Source organism: Nematolebias whitei, chromosome 1 (assembly GCF_014905685.2).
Source record: "Nematolebias whitei isolate Nwh7 chromosome 1, NemWhi1, whole genome shotgun sequence".
In the NCBI taxonomy this organism is placed as follows: Eukaryota; Metazoa; Chordata; class Actinopteri; order Cyprinodontiformes; family Rivulidae; genus Nematolebias; species Nematolebias whitei.
In genome coordinates, this window is record NC_056498.1 from 71807153 (window position 1) to 71824216 (window position 17064).

Below are 17064 nucleotides of genomic sequence, written 5' to 3' on the forward strand. Positions count from 1 at the left end.
GATTTATTTTAAAAACAGAACGATTTGATTCGATTCGATACAGTGGAAGAGCGATTCGGTTCGATTCGATTCAACTTTATATAATTCTACAGTTTAACATTTGTTGAATGTAGACAAATATTAATTATGAACAAAAAGGGCCATTTCTATAAATGTGACATTCTTACATTATTTTTAAATTTGTAAAAGTTTACATATATCATATCTAAAAGCGTGCAGTAAGGCACTGGCAAAAATAAAGTAAAAAGCCAAACAACAGAATCACATGTCAAATGTGTTTATTTTTAGACATGGACCTAAAAAGACCAGCTAAAAGAATAATTATTTCTTTGTTTGATGGGATCAGTATAAAATGAGAAAATAAAGAAAAATTATAAAATGCACAAATGATTACAGCAGCATGTAATAAAAAAAAATAAAAAAAAATAGGAATAAGCTACAGTAAGCACAAAGCACCTGTGCAATAACCTGTCACATACCCTGCGTAGTTTGGTAGTTATGTGCAATATATATCATGTGCATTTTAGCTTATATTACATTACTACCTTGAAATACTTATACACACAAATTCATTCTGCTTCACTGTAAAAATTATACAATGTTGTTTACCATTTTTCTCTTCAGAAACTTTGTAAATATTATAATTACTTTTTCACTTTTTGGTAGTTTATTTTGTACCCTTATTGCATGCTTTAGTATTTCTTGTTTGCTTGTTTTTTGTTTTTTAGCAAGTCAAATCGGTTCTTCTCATCCTGAACATTTCATTGTGTTAACCTTGCATATGACAAATAAACACAACTTGAACTTGAACTTAATAATACAAAAACATAATGCAAGAACAGTACGCCTAACAACAGCAGCACGAACATGAGTTTGTGTGAGCAGGTGGGCACAGATTAATATAACATCATGTCATTTAAACAGCAGCATGAGATCAGATCAGCAGCATGGATAATCAGCAGCACATATCAACAGTCAAAGTGCCGATTACATGTATAAAAGAAATCAAACTGCAGCTTTCTGACCTGGTGAGGTAGTCTAAACAAAAGTAATGTCCTGCATTTCTACATTCACGTCAGGTTCAATCTGAACTCAAACACAGTGAAGTAGTTCACTTCCTTATGTTTGTATGTTTACCTATATTTTTATTCGTCATAATCACTGTCCTCATCTTTTTTTTGCGGCAGATTTTTCTTAAGGAAAATCAGCTGATCCACATGCTCATGTTTGAGTAGACTGCGTTTTGTGGAAACAATATCTCCTGCAGTGCTGAAAACTCTCTCAGATGCCACACTGGTGGCCGGTATGCACAGATACATTTTAGCCATAGATGACAGCAGTGGCAAGTCCTGTTGCTCTTTCCACCACTGTAGTGGGTTTTTTTTTCAGGGGCAAAGGATCACGCTCTCTGTACCTCTTGACTTCTTCATTGGCCTGGTCCCTCACAGATCTAGATGCCGTCCTTACTTGAAAGTCTTCTCCCAACAGCTGGTCCAGGGCTGACATTTTCTTCTTTTTACAAGGAGGTTTATCATCTGAAATAGAAAACAAGTACCATATATTACTGGCTATGTTTGCCATGAAGTTTTTTAATTGACTACCATTTTATGTATAAATCTTCATTTGATGTTCAGAATTTATTTATGTAAGGACTCGTGTACATATGTAAAATATGTATCATTATCATCATCATTATTATTTAACTCTTTCTTTGCATGCAGATCCTCTTATTATAGTGAATGTGTTTTATACTGATACTATGACTGCAGCACAAGTTTAAGACAAAGTCTTCTCGTTCTTGATCACAAGTTATAAAACACACAAACCTTTATGCTCATCTTGGGTCTGGGGTACATCAATGCAGACGTCCGGATCTCCATTTGCAGGTTCACTCTGACATGGATCAGTCTGCACTGGACCTCTCTGAACTGAACCCCCCGTTACCTAGAAATAAAACATGAAATAACATTTAGTGTACAGTATGGTTAAATGCAGTGTAAAGAATCAAATAAACAGTAGTCAGAATATATCTAATGACAGCAACAAAACACACCAGACTGTAACTGAATGTACTGTAATATGTATTTTGTCAGTGTGTTGGGGGATTTACCTTGTGATGCAGGGATGCTGCTTCTGCTGATATGCTTGTGAATGTCCTCTCTGCATCATGGTTACTGAGGAAGGGCAGGGACTTAAAACGGGGGTCCAGAGCTGCTGCAGTGTGGAAGAGATGTTCAAGGCCTGTGTAGCGTTTCTCCAAGTCATTCTTGAACGCCTGCTTCATCTCTCTGATTAACACTGAGTCTTCATCTGATGGTTCAAAGTTCTTTTTAAGCTTTGCTTTTACAGGAAGAATCATTGAGAGTGTGGGTCGCTTGTCTTCAGACATGCTGGTAGTCACAAGTTTGACCGGCGCCATCAGTTTGACAATGTCTTCAATGTCGCAGAAGTCTTTGTCCTTGAGAGTATTCACCTCTTCTCCTTTTCTGAGGTCCCTGGACATGAGTGCTGCAGAAATCGCAGGATGTTGCTCAAAAAAGCGTTCAAGCATGTCATGGGAGCTATTCCACCGCGTGGATACATCTTGGATGAGTTTGTGGGAAGGCAAGGCTAGTTGTTTCTGTTTCTCTTGAAGGATTTCTGCTGCCCTCACACTACGATGAAAAAAGGCAACGGCTTTCCTCACTCTCCCCAGCAACCTTGCTACTGTGTCAACTTTAAAGGCTTTCTGTGTGGCGAGATTAATAGTGTGTGCAAAGCACATGAGGTGAGGGGTCATCTCTGCTTCCACTCCAGCTAATACCATGTTTGTGGCATTGTCTGTCACCAGGGCTGGATCTTTATCAAGAAGGTTCCAGTCAACACATGCCTGTTTTAGCAGAGCACCAATGTTTTTCCCAGTGTGGGATCCTTTGAATGCCCTGGTTTGCAACACATGCACATTTAACTTCCAGTCTGGAGAGATGTAGTGGACAGTGATGGTCACATAAGACTCAGTGGAGCATGACGTCCAGGCATCGGTTGTAATAGCAACTCGCTCTGCATGTGCCAATTCTTTTTCAACTTGGCTCTTCACTTGGGCATACAACGCTGGCATGCATGTGTTTGTGATATGCTGCCGGGACGGAATCTTATATCTGGGCTCTAACGTATGAATCAAATCCTGAAATCCTTCCCCCTCCACTATATTGTACGGCCATAAGCCCTTAGCTATGAAACGGGTTATTGATGCCGTTATATCCTTAGCTCGTGATGAACTGTCGCCGAGTTGCCCGTAAAATTTAGTGATAACGTTACCCGTCGCTCTCTGTGTGGCAGCTGCCTGCTCCTGCTCGTTGTTATGGGGCTTGAGAAGTTCGCCATACTCCTCTCTGTGTTTTCTCGTTGCATGTTGATCAAGGTTTGTTGTGCTACCAGTGTACTTCAGAGGTGCTCTGCATAGCTTACAAATAGCGTGGTTTTTGTCGAGTTTTCCGTCCTTCTTGTAAAACCCGAAAACGTTCCACACTTTAGACTTTTGTCTGGCTGCTGTATTGAAAATCTTTCTCGGTGACCCGCTAACGCTGCTACTATTTACATCCATTCTCGTTGTCTTGGTGAGCTACGGAGCATGCGTGAGAATAGCTTCGCGGGCATTTCCGACTCTCGCGTTGTTTTATAAACGCACTGTCAACCGAGCTAGTCTCGCGATACCCGGTTCATGTCTCTTCAACCGGTTCATCTCAGCATTTGTGGCTGGTTGCTGTCGATTTATACGGCTGCTACCGACACAACCATATCGCTAGCTTGTCAAACCGGATATCCGGTCGTATCGGTTTATCTATAACAACCCTAGTATATATATATATTTTTTTTTTTCTCATTTCATATCTTAGATCTTATTACTGTTTTTCTTTTACATTTTATTATGGGATGTAACTGGGACCCTGTGTACATAATCTTGTTCCACCACATGCACCACATATGGTGTGAATGACAAATAAATCTCTCTGACTCTGAGAATTTGGACTTGTATGTGATATATTATTTAAAGATAGATTCTTGATTTCAGGACAACATCGTATAGAAGTTGCTTTTGTTTGTACAAAGTATTTAAGTCAACTGCTCCTTCTTCCCATGAGGCTTCTCCCGTTGGGCACCATACTTAATTGCCACTTTAGATGAGTGGAACGAAAGTGCAAATGAGATGAAAGTATTCATTTGACCTCAGTTTCAATTAATCTTTGAGGGGGAGTACTTAGAACTCAAATACGTTATATGGAGAGCATTGAACAATCCATGAGATCTCTTGTGGATTCTAATTCACATCCAGGTGATTGATAATCTTTTATGAATTTGCTTTTAATAAACAGGAGTTCAACCTGCGTGCATGTTCCAGCTCACGTTGGCAAATTTGTGCATTTCCTTTGGGTGACAATTAGCTCGCAACAAGTACTTGTATTCTGGACTCGAGGGACAATTATTGCGCAGTGAGCTGGCGATTTGTCATGTTTGTAACACAATAGCATAAAACATTAACCCACAGTGGGATTAGCTGAGTTATGAAGCTGCCATGTAGATTCTCATAAGGACTCACACTTTCCCATTCTCTGACACTCACAGTGGCACAAATAAGTGTATAAAGAAAATGGCAGTGTGGGCTACATGAGTCTGTCACAGGCCACTGATCAGATGACAGGACCATGTAAAACCGTTAGAGGTCTCCTTTGTGAATAAAAACCCGAGACCTTCAGGAAGTCTCTACAAAAAACAAAAAAAAAATCAGCCACTTTCCAACATTAAAATTCCTCGTTGGTTCAACATTTTCTGTGCGGCTGACAATATCCCAGCACGGTGTAGACATGATTATGATTCCCCACCCCCACCCCTCGCCACAGCCAGTGACGGTGAGACAATGTCCAACAGAAACTGGTAAAGGAGAACTGCCACAACTGGATGCATGTCACACCATACATCCAGGAAAAACTTGATGTTGCTTTTGAGCTTTATGAGGTGTGATGGAAGTTGTGGAAACATTATGCACGTGTTCCAGTTTAATCAGTTTACACATCTTCTTTTATTTCTTAGGTTCAAGGTTCTTTATTGCCATTTGCATCACATGGGGTACATGAGGTGGAATAAAATTGTGTACTCAAGGTCTCAGTTACACCCAGGGCTTAATTTGTAAACTGATCAATGCCAAAATGCAAATAGGGGGAGGGCTGGCGGTGGGTGCACGGGTGGGGGTGGGGAGAGTGGAAGGAGCTTGTGGGTCCTCTTCCCCGATTACATTTTTGAATATTCTATTACCTGCATTTTGGTGTAGCCTATTTTAACGTGTTGTTAAACATCTACTGTACATTGTAAACACTTGATTAAAACACCATTTTAGAGAGAAACATCAGGTTGTGTGTGAAAAGTGCAGCTCCGATTCTGTCAGGCGTCCTAACCCCCCCCCCCCCACACACACACACATACACACACTTCATGTTTCTGAGCTGAACTCGTCTCCGCTGAATGCGTTGCTGTTCGTTGTTGCTCTTCTGCTGCTCCAATCTCAATTACAACTGCCTTCTCTGTTGTCCAACTAAGGACAATCCATCCATTTATTTAATGAAAGTATAATGGACTGTCTTTTCAATATTTTGATCGCTGTTGTTTTGACAAATTAGAGCTTTTGTTTTGATACGTGATTAATGTGAATAATAGACATCAAACATTTCTCATATTTTTTTACTGTAGTTAAGCTTTTTTATTAGTTATGTCTGAAACGTATGTGTGAGTTCGCATCAGCAGTTGTGCACTGTAGAGCTGTCTGGAGACGCTGCTGTGCGGATATGGGAAGCCAAGTGGCTCATTAATAGCCACTTTTATCACATGTCTGGCTATTAATGGGCCACTTGGCTTGCCATATTGATGAAGACACTTCATCCCAATGGGACATGCCGTCTGCGTCTCGGCTGGGCAGGAGCGTGTGTGCGAGCTGGTACCCCTGCTGCAGATGTAATATCCACTCCACAGACTGGACAACGTTTCCTCTCTTTGTATTTTTAATAAATAATCAAAATAAAAATGTACAATAACTTTGGACTTTCAGGGGCAGAGATTTGAGTTGCTGGATCCGATCAAACAGTTGCCGGAACGCACCCGGTCAAAATGAGAGAGTTCCCAGATCTTGTTCCAGCAGGAGCCAGCTCAAATGAAGCACTTGTTACACCCAAAAACAGCAAAAATATAAAGTATAAAAATAATTTTCAAGGATCTGATATATGCTAAACACTAATAATGTAAAATAATGAATTACATTAAACAGCAGCCTGAACTGTAGTGAGCAGATAGGTATGAACAGCAGCTTAAAGGCAAGAGATCAGCAGCATGGATAATCAGCAGTCCTGGGGGAGCCTGGGGGGTGTGGGGCGGGTGTCAGTGTGAAGTAGGACAGTTAGCTTGTCGTGAGATTTTTTAATTAAAATGATTACATTGGAATTGATGCCTTGTTTTTCATCAGAATAATCATAAAACACAAGTTTGCGTAACGTCTTTAGAATGTTATCACTGGATGTTCTTCTACACTTGATTAATATTTGTACAGCTCAATCCAAGATGGCAGCCACAGCTATGCAACCTGAGCAAAGGAAGCTAGTGGCATTACAGTTCAATTCAGAGTTTATTCATATAGCACATTTAAAAACAAACAGCTGACCAAAGTGCTTCACAAGAATTACATCGTAGATAAAATATGATTAAAGAAATTAGTGACTTTAATAAAAATAAAAAGTATAATAACATTTACAGTAAAATTCCAATAAAATAATAGTACTAATAAAAACCAAGACAACTGTTGCATATTTGCTGCATTTTTGCCAAAACTCGAGTGGTACACCGATGTCCTCCGTTGCTGAAGCATTTGAAAAAGTAAATGTTCCCAATTATCGAAGAATGTTAGAGCTTTATGGTGTTTTAGTTATTTTTTGCTTTATATTGTTTGTTGCATCGTCATTGATTCTATAGATGTCTTCCATAGTCTCCAAGTATTCAACACCCATTGTTGTTCACCTTTCCTGATATATATATATATATATATATATACACATGTTTTCTTCGTAAGGAATAAACTGATTAAATGATTCCCTACAGCCCATAAACTGACTGTTAAAACACAAAACAGCAGGCAACTCTTTGTGATCATAAACTGACAGAGTAAACGCAGGAATAAACAATACGAGTTTTTCTTGAAACCAACATATTTTTATTTGATGTATAAAACTGGTCACCATTGCAGCCAGTCGCAAGTTTGTGGGAGAAGCAGATTTCATCCATAGTTCCTGTCTCTTGTACAAGTTGTTGTTAGTCTGCATGTCTCATTTGTAATCTTCTCCAAAACAAAACAGAATGAATTCATCTGCTGTCTCTAGAAACGTAAACGTGAATTTGACTTTTCAACATTACAAATACTCTCTTCTGTAACTCAACAAAGTGGATCTACTGGTGTACAACTGGACGACTGTTTATACGCAACATTCCATTTGGTTGTTCTTCAGCAACTTCATGGAAGATAACAATCAAATGAAAAATGAGTTACTGGTTGGCTTTACAAAGAATCTTGGAATTTGATGTATTTATATAAAAAAAAGATGTTGACCTCTCAGATGTGGTTCAGAGGAAGGAATGGAAGGAGGACAGTGTAAGCAAATATTCCTCAATCTCCCCTCTTGGTGTTTTATTGTGTTAACTCAGTAACTTCTCTCAGTGCTTAGCTCTGTGTGTTTTTATCAACCCTCCTCTTTTCCCACCTCCTTCTGTCCATCCATTTAGTAGCCCTTGACTCTGTCTGTCTCTTTATGTGTTTGTCCAGATCTCTGTCTTTATCTGTCTGGTGATGGATGGCTCGGGGTGAGGGCCGGTGACTTTTGGATGGAAAACAACTGGCTTTTCTCAATCACCCCCATCTCAACCTCTCCCCCCGCCCCCAACACACACACAGAGCTTGGCCCTGAAAAGTCCTGTTAGTGTTTGCAGACAGACCAGTTATCTGAATGACTGGCAGCTGGCATCCAGCTGCTGTAGGTAAAAAAAAAAAAAAACACAGACTGAGCTTGGCAGGCAAGAAAGACACACTGTGATAATGTAATCAGACTTTTGTCTTATTGGAGGAAGTATTATTGCATACCTCACACATCAACACCATTGCTACAAAGCAATAAAACAATCTAATGTGCTTTATAAATGTTTACTCTTGAATTTACCTAAGCTTGACATTAATTGCTTCTATTAGGTGAAGTTAGAAGACCGCACAGGATAAATGTTCACTGATATGCTGATGATACTGTTATTTTAACCATAAAACATGCCATATGCAATCAGTTTGACACCAAGTATGTCTTAGAGACATAAACTTGGATAACTCTTCATTCTTTGCTTTTAAATTCAGACGGGATCGCAGTTTGTTGTGGTTTTTGTACTTGGACATTTTTGGAACAAACTTTGCAGTCTTCCCTTTCTCTGGATGATATCAATTTGGCCTCCAGTTTTAATGTCAAGATCAGATCTCGTGGCACAAACAGAGAAATATTGTGCATGCTGCTGAGCCAGGAGGACGTTCATTAGTTATATTGGGGAAACTAAACAGCACACTGGCCAAAAGGATGGCCCAGAACAGAAAAGCAACATCATCAGGCCAGGACTCTGTGGTCTACACTCATCTCCTGCCAGCGGTCACTCTTTCAGGGATGAAGATGTGCTCATTCTTGATCGAGCAGAATGTTGGTTTGAAAGAGGAGTAAAGGGCCCAATAGACAGTACTCCCTCTGAATTGCTGAACGGCTCTCATTGTCGTTGCTGCATGACAAAAATTACATCAGTTTGTTTACAGAGCAGCTTCGCCCGCCCCTTCTCGACACAAGGCCTTGGCTAAACTTTCTCACAGGCGTATGCGCTAAGTATTGTTTAATTGGTCAGAAGTTTGTGGGCGTGTTCGTCAATGTGGAAATGTGCTCCGACATTCAGCTGTATGACTCAAAAACACACCAAATTAGTCAAATGTCCCAAAACTCCTGGATGGAGATTGTGCAGACATCATGTATGGAGGAGTCTGTGTGCTGAAAAGTGTGGTGCTTTCTTCATGGTGGATCTGTGGCCAAACAGCAGATGCAAGAATGAAGTGGAGACCCTGACAGGAAGAAACCCACCTGGTCACATATACTACAGCAGGAGGGGTTTCCCAGGAGCTCTGTTGTGTCTCGTGGACTATGAAAAGTTTGTGCGGAAACAAACATCCTGCAAACACATGACCGTGCATCGACTATTAGGCTTCAGATGGAATATGTCAGACCCTTAAAGGAAGCCATCTTTGTGAAGAGAACTCGTCTATCATTAAACAGGGTGGAGGCCTCTGTCAATCACCTTCTTACAATGATGTTATTGCAAGTGTCACTCAGCCCTCTGTGAATAGCAAGTGGCCATCAGGGCACTAAAGATCATTTGCTAGGCTGATGGTCCTCATTTTGCAAGTGAACAACTAGTTTTGGCTGATCTCAGATGATCCTAGAGATGAAGATGCTGGTTGTAGAGTCTTAGGCTGATATGGTTATACGTGGTCTGTGGTTGTGAGGCCAGTTGGATGTACTGGCAAATTCTCCAAAACACCTTTGGAGACAGTTTATGGTAGATAAATTAACATTCAATTATGGACAACAGCGCTGGTGGACATTTCTGCTTGTCAACTGCATGCACCCTCAAAACTTACAACATCTGTATCATTGTGCTGTGTGGTAAAACTGCATGTTTTAGAGTGGCCTTTTATTGTGGTCAGCCTAAGACACTCCTGTGCGATAATCATGCTGTCTAATCAGCATCTTGACACGACACACCTGTTAGTTGGAAGGATTATCTTAATAAAGGGATCACCAACACAGATTTACACAAACTTGTGAACAACATTTGAACAGAAAAGGCCTTTTGTGTACACAGAAAAAGTCTTACATCTTTGAGTTTAGCTCGTGAAAAATGGGAGCAAAACAAAAGTGCTGCATTTATATCATTGTTCAATATAAAAATACATGCCATGCAAGGGTTCATGTCTTAAGAGATTAATTTTAAAACTTTATAATGGACTTCAGAATTGTCTGTACTTGCATCTGATCATTTTATACAGCAACAATGTGAGGTCACGTGACTGCAATCAGGTTGTGTTTTATATCCAATCAGTCGCTGCAACATCCACAACAGTCATTATGCTTATTCTGTAAGCTGAACATGAGGCAAACTCAGGCACGCACACACAAAGATGCAACCTTTAAAATCAATTCAGTCTGACTTGCCACTTCTTATAACACATCACAGCTCAGAGCTGATTGAATCTGTAGCAGGATTCTGATCAGCAATACTTGAAATTCCACTCACACTAAACCCTTCATACTCCTCTTCCACAGATGACTTATGGTACATCTGGAAAATTCATTTGGGGTGGAAGAGTTCTGCACAAAGTTCACATTTTCTATTTTGTATACCAATATTGCATTTGTATTGGCTTTAGATAACAAATGTTGCCTTCCATATTGAAAAATAAAAGCATTTTATTGTTTATAAAATCATCTAAACCAACAAATATTGCATTATATGTCTTGATGGACATACTCAATACTTTAGTTTGTCTTGAAGACATTGAAACAAAAATCTTGCAATACTGACTATGATCAAGAGAAGCAATTATGTTCAGTTAAAGCATAAATCTAAGGATTGTCTAAACGTGATAAGATTGTTTTACTACTTTTTTCAGAGTTTGCAGTTTGTGAGCAACTTTTTAGATGTTGCTTTTTAGATGTTTGCTTTTTGATGTCAAATATTTCTGTTCTATCATTTGATCATTTATAAAAACCTGACATATTCTCAAATTCTAAGAATTTTTTTTTTGTGCACAAAATGCCGTCTGCAAACTTAAAAAGTTTAAATACAATAAACAAAAGTGGAGGGAGTCCATGTCGGTGGCCTCAGGATTCCATCTTTGCTTTTTGCAGATGATGTGGTCCTGTTGGCGTCATCGTGCCGTGATCTCCAGCTCTCACTGGAGCAGTTCGCAGTCGATTGTGAAGCGGCTGGGATAAAAATCAGCACCTCCAAATCTGAGGCCATGGTCCTCAAATGGAAAAGGGTGGATTGTTCTCTTCAGGTCGAGGGTGAGGTTCTGCCTCAAGTGGAGGAGTTCAAGTATCTCAGGGTTTTGTTCACGAGTGAGAGAAAAAAGGAGTGTGAGATTGACAGAGGCTGCACGGTGGCGCAACTGGTAGAGCTGCTGCCTCTCAGCGAGCAGGTCCCTGGTTCAAACCCCGGTCCAGGGGCCTTTCTGGGTGGAGTTTGCATGTTCTCTCCGTGCATGCGTGGGTTTTCTCCGGGTACTACGGTTTCCTCCCACAGTCCAAAAACATGCATGTTAGGCTGATTGGTAACTCTAAATTGTCCCTAGGTGTGAGTGAGAGAGTGAATGGTTGTTTGTCTCGTTTGTCTCTATGTGGCCCTGTGATGGACTTGCGACCCGTCCAGGGTGTACCCCGCCCCTCGCACAGTGATTGCTGGACATGGGCACCAGCGACCCCCGTGACCCAAAATGGAATAAGCGGGTAAAGAAAATGGATGGATGGATGGATGAGATTGACAGACAGATTGGAGCAACGTCTGCAGTGTTGTGGACTCTGTGCCAGGCCGTTGTGGTGAAGAGAGAGCTGAGCTGTAAAGCAAAGCTCTCTGTTTACCGGTCGATCTACGTTCCTACCCTCACCTATGGTCATGAACTCTGGGTAGTGACCGAAAAATGAGACTGTAGATACAGGTGGTTGAACAGAGTTTCCTCCACAGGGTAGCTGTACTCTCCCTTAGAGAAAGAGTGAGAAGTTCAGTTATCTGGGAGAGACTCTGAGTAGAACCACTGCTCCTCCGCATCGAGTGAGCCAATTGAGGTGGTTCGGGCATCTGGTAAGGATGTTTCATGGACGCCCCCCTAGGGAGGTGCTTTGGGCATGTCTGACTGGGAGGAGACCCCAGAGGAGACCCAGGAAACACTGAAGACACTACATCTCTCGGTTGGCCTGGGAATGCCTTGGGATCCTTCCAGAAGAGCTGAAGGAAAGAGATGTCTGGGCCTCAATGTTCAAGCTGCTGCCCCTGTGAACCAATTTCGGACCAAGCGTAAGAAAATGGATGGATGGATGAAAAACAATAAAGAAACTCAGTAATGAGTCAAAGTTTGATGATTATGCAACTAAAACTTTGCATTTAGTAAAAAGGTTTAGTTAACCACAAATATACCATTAAACAGAGATATTTAATGTCCAAAGCAAAGGCAGAATGATCATTTTATGTTTACATGTCAGTGTTTTTGAACGAGATCTATTTAAAATCTGTCTTCAAAACGTGTAGTAAAAGATGGCTGCCTGAAAAAACTCAACTTGAAAAATGCAAAAATAGCTATAAGTCAGCCAACTATATGTATATTGTGTTAAAATGCAGCGTGTCTGCTGCGGAGGGTCATTCACAAAACATCCTATAAGTGCTGCTCATGACAAGTTCAAGAATCTTTGTTATCCCCAAGGGGCAATTTGTTTCACAGTCAGAAGTCACAGAAAACATTTATACTAGACAAGACACAGAGACATTAAAATAACATAAATCATCATTGCTTGTTGAGAAGCATGATCACAACAGGGATGAATGAGTTTTTCAGTCTGTTCATTCTACATCTGGGCAAGATACCTGCGTCCAGATGGAAGCAACCTGAACTCACCATTGAGTGGGTGATCAGGATCTGCCAGAATCAGCCTGGCCTTGTTCACTGACCTCACCTTGTATAGGTCAGTGCTGCACATCCTGACAATCCCTGAACGTTTCTTCCTCTTTGGCATGTCAACAGTCCAAATCAACAGATGAACGTAGTATTTGGTTCAAGATCTTTGGCTAAAATCTCAGCAAGAAAACACATTTTTAGCCACCACCATTGGCAATGGCCGAGCCTGGAGGGTGACGGGGGTTTGGGGCTGGGGTGGTTTATGAGGTCAGTGGTGGCTTTGGCCAACATAGATTATTCTTATGTTATCCCACCAGCCCCTCCCCCCATTCATTTGATGAAACTGTACATTTAAGCATGGTTGATGGTAAAATTGAAGCACCCACACCTGCCTCCACTCTCATTTGCCCCACCCTGGGCCCTTGAGCAAGGCCCTTAACCCCCACCATCTGGTCCCCCGGACACCCTAGATCAGTGGTCCCCAACTATTATTGTGCCACGGACCGGTTTAATGTCAGACTACATTTTCACGGACCGGTGGTGGTGAGGGTGGGGGTGTCTGGGGGTCCTACCCCAGAGAATTTGACTGCAGAGCATTGAATTTACTGATTTGTCAGTTGCTTAATTGTCAGTTGTAAACAACAACATTAAAAGAAACAAACATTTGAAATACAAAGTATATCAGTCTGTGTGTAACAAATGAATGTACAAGTTTCACTTTTTGAATGGAATTACTGAAATAAATCAACTTTTTCACAATATTCTAATTTTATGACCAGCACCTGTATTTCATATTTACTTTTAATCACTTTATGTGTGATTTACAAGTGTATTAAGTGCAGGATCATTCCTCATTTAATTAGTAAATCCCACACCGGGGTCAGCTGAGCCTCGTCATCCTCCTCCCTGCTCCGCAGTGATTCACACATCAGATTGTACACAAAAGCACAGGAACTTATGCATAGTGCCAAACTTTAATTATATTTGTGTTTTTATATAAAATTGCTCATGACTTTGAACTTTTAGGGGCGGAGATTTTTTTTAAAGAGCAGAAGCAGAAATGCCAAGGAACAGCTCTGATGTGAATTTTAAAAAGTTCAAGATAAAACCAGCTCTGATGTGATATTAGGAAGCTTTGTTTAAAATTATAGTTTTATTTAGTTAATAGTTTTACAGTCACTCTTTGTCAGGCAGGTTGAAAAAGATGAAGTGTAATCCTTCAAATGCGCAGACATGACCGCACGCCGCCGCCTGTCCTCCTGTCTGCTCCAGACCACACCGCTAAATTACTCCACCTGAACAGGCAATGTAGAACCAATGTAGAACCAATGTAGAACCAATCTAGAACCAATCTGCGCATGCCTCTAACAGAAACTGAAACTTACCACTTGTGTATGTATGAGGCAGTGCCTCACCTGTCATCATGACAAGTAAAATACTAACAATGATAAGAGAAAATACATTTGACCACTTGACTATCCTGATGCATGCTCAATAATCCAGGTAGAAGAATCCAAAAAAGTTCAATCTGGTCCTCTAGACATTCAAAAAAACAACAACAAAAAAACAAAACCAAGCAAAAAAATCTAGAAACGTTTCGTCTCTCATCCAAGAGACTTCCTCAGTCTGAGGTGCTGTTTTCAGCTCAGTCTCTTAAATAGCACCTTCTCAGAGTGGATCAACCAGTTTGCTGCTGACAACCAAAACCAGCTGATCACATGCTCAAGAAGGATGACCACTTGACTGTTTTATAAAACAATTTTATAAAACAGTTTTCTGAATTTTTTTTATCACTTCAATGTTCAAAATCATGGAATTTACACATTGTTTGTTTAAACATAGAAGAAATGTGCTAGGCGAGGCAGTGTAGTGCTCAGGTTCACCTCTGGGGGCGCTGTGTCATACAACATATGAAGTAGGTGGTTGGAGCCAGTGTTGCCAGGTGTACGATAATTATCGTATTTGTCCAACAATTTTGCCCTCTGTACGATCAATAATCCCAAAAAAGGCCAAATATACGATCATTTGACCATTCCGTGAATGTGTGGTTGTAATCGGTTGTCAGCAGCCTCTCGCAACTGTCTGTTGGGAGTTTTTTTGTGAACCCTGAAGGCATCTGTGTCCACAAACAGATGCACGATTGTCTGGAAATTCCAGCCAATTGTGCTTTTCTAAATGTTACCTACGAGTGACGTGTTTGCGTTCGCCTCAGAACAACGTCCATGATTGGCTGAATAGTCCGTTGCGCCCGCCCCATGAGTGAGGAAAAGAAAAAAGAAAAGAAGAAGAAGCAGAGCTGGTCTGGAAGCGGATCCATCACTACTATAGTGCATCAATAGATCTGTTATTTTGGTTATGGCGGGTGTACGATAATTTCCCTCAAAATACGATAATTTTATGTCTCTAGTACGATAATCCTACATTTCTCACCTGGCAACACTGGTTGGAGCATGCCCATTGCTCTCTCTCTTTATATCACCAATATACATGTTTGATTACACATGTGCTACACATGCTGATGTTCTACAGTCTGTCTAATATATTGAATGAATGTATGTGACATATTTCTTCTGTCTAACTGGTCATAATACACGCTGAAAATTCAGAGGGTGAGGCAGAAAGTACCATGCCACACCGATAGGGGGCAGTGCTGCCCCATAGGGACAATGAAGAAGGTTCATGTGGCTGTGTGTTCTTCTGTTACACAGAGGGGTGGGGGGGTGTAGCAAATGGTACACTCATTTAAATTTGTTTAGACAAATGGAAGATCATCTCAAAACTAAATGATTTTTCTAAACTCATCATTTTTCCAAACTCATTTGTCTTAAAATAAAAAGGTAAGCTAATACATGTTTTATTTATTTATTTATAAGGAGAGGAGTATGGAGTTGATTAAAGCATAATGAGATGCCTTTTTAAAAGAAAAAAAAGGCTCAATTGAAGCTTTTATTTTGGGTTTGTTACAACCATCAGAAACCCAGCTGCCGGGTTGTAATTAGATGTGGGCGTTTCCACCTTCTGCACACCTCAAGCAGCCACGGAGTCAATGAACATGATTAACAGTGAGTTTATTTACAATGTGAATGATGATTTATATTTAGGATGGACTTACCAACTTTAGGATGAGCCTCAGGCCAAAATAATAAGCAAAGCAATCACATTTTCCTTCTATTTTTCACTTACCTAAACAAAACAAAATGAACCAAAATGCAGGTCTAACCCGAAATAAACTAACAAAACAGGAGAAAAATGAAAATGGCAGCTCATCCCAACAGAAACTCCTTATAAAACTAACTAATTTCTCTAACAAATGATGGACAGCAGGTCAGCTGTGGCTGGATGGGACGTGCAGTGGATGGAAAAGCCGACATCATCTACTGTTCATGCAGCACCTCCAGGCAGGCAGCCAACCACCACTCAGCTCCTCTGTGTCTTCCTCCAGCTGCACACCTGGATATTAATTTACACAATTAGGGAGCTGCACACACACACACACACACACAACTTACGACTGCAGCCGTAACAGGTTCATATATGTGAGCATTCGATTCCAGACGAGTCGGCCTCACCTGTCATAAACCTCACCGCACGTCACTGTAGCAGCCATCTTGGATTTTGACATGGCAACCAAATTTTTGAAAATAACCTTTTCTTACTCTTAGATGGCCCTTTTTAAAGAGAGGTACCAACTTCCTTTTAGGGCCTTTCAAGTTATCATGCTCACAACATGCACAGACAGATGGACCAACACCATACGGTCTTTTCAATTTCCTCTCTTTGCTCCACGCGATAAGTGCAGCTATTTTTACATTTTACTGTAGTTGCTTTGGATTAAATCCCCCATGGCTAGGATTATATAGATTCAACATTGAAGAAATAGCTTTCAGTTAGTGCATATCAAATCATAAAAGAATGATAAAAGAATCGTTTGCAAGACATTTGTCGTGCACACTGTGTTGTTCACAGTGGCTCTTCAAACTAAAGATTGTGATGAGACATAGTCAGCAAGTTTCAGCTAAAGTAAATTCTGTTCATCCACTTTCAGCCACTTATCTGAGGTCAGACTGCAAAGTTAGCATGGTCCAAAATTGACCCACACCACCATTTCACTGTTGTCTCACATTGTCCACTTCCTAAACACAGAGGAGGGTCCTGCATCCTGCTCTGGAGGTCAACCATCTGAAGTGAACAACTCTGGTGCTAAAATAACCAGATGGATGTGAAGATGTGATGGGATTCAGAAAGTTCTGGTACTTGTTTTGTTTTACATTTTGGTGTGATATTGCTGTAGTGACCTGCCTGTGCCTAAT

At 40.6% G+C, this 17064-nt stretch overlaps 1 protein-coding gene across 1 annotated transcript; it reads right to left on the reverse strand.

The window, feature by feature from the left end:
• Window positions 1-1690: 1690 nt before the first annotated feature.
• LOC119420006 (E3 SUMO-protein ligase ZBED1-like) lies at window positions 1691-3826 on the reverse strand. Its single transcript, XM_037687377.1, has 2 exons — window positions 2111-3826; window positions 1691-1944 (listed from the first exon to the last, which is right to left on the reverse strand). Exons 1-2 carry the CDS (start codon window positions 3581-3583, stop codon window positions 1810-1812), a joined length of 1608 nt encoding a protein of 535 aa, XP_037543305.1. The 5' UTR covers window positions 3584-3826; the 3' UTR covers window positions 1691-1809.
• Between the last annotated feature and the right edge of the window lie 13238 nt (window positions 3827-17064).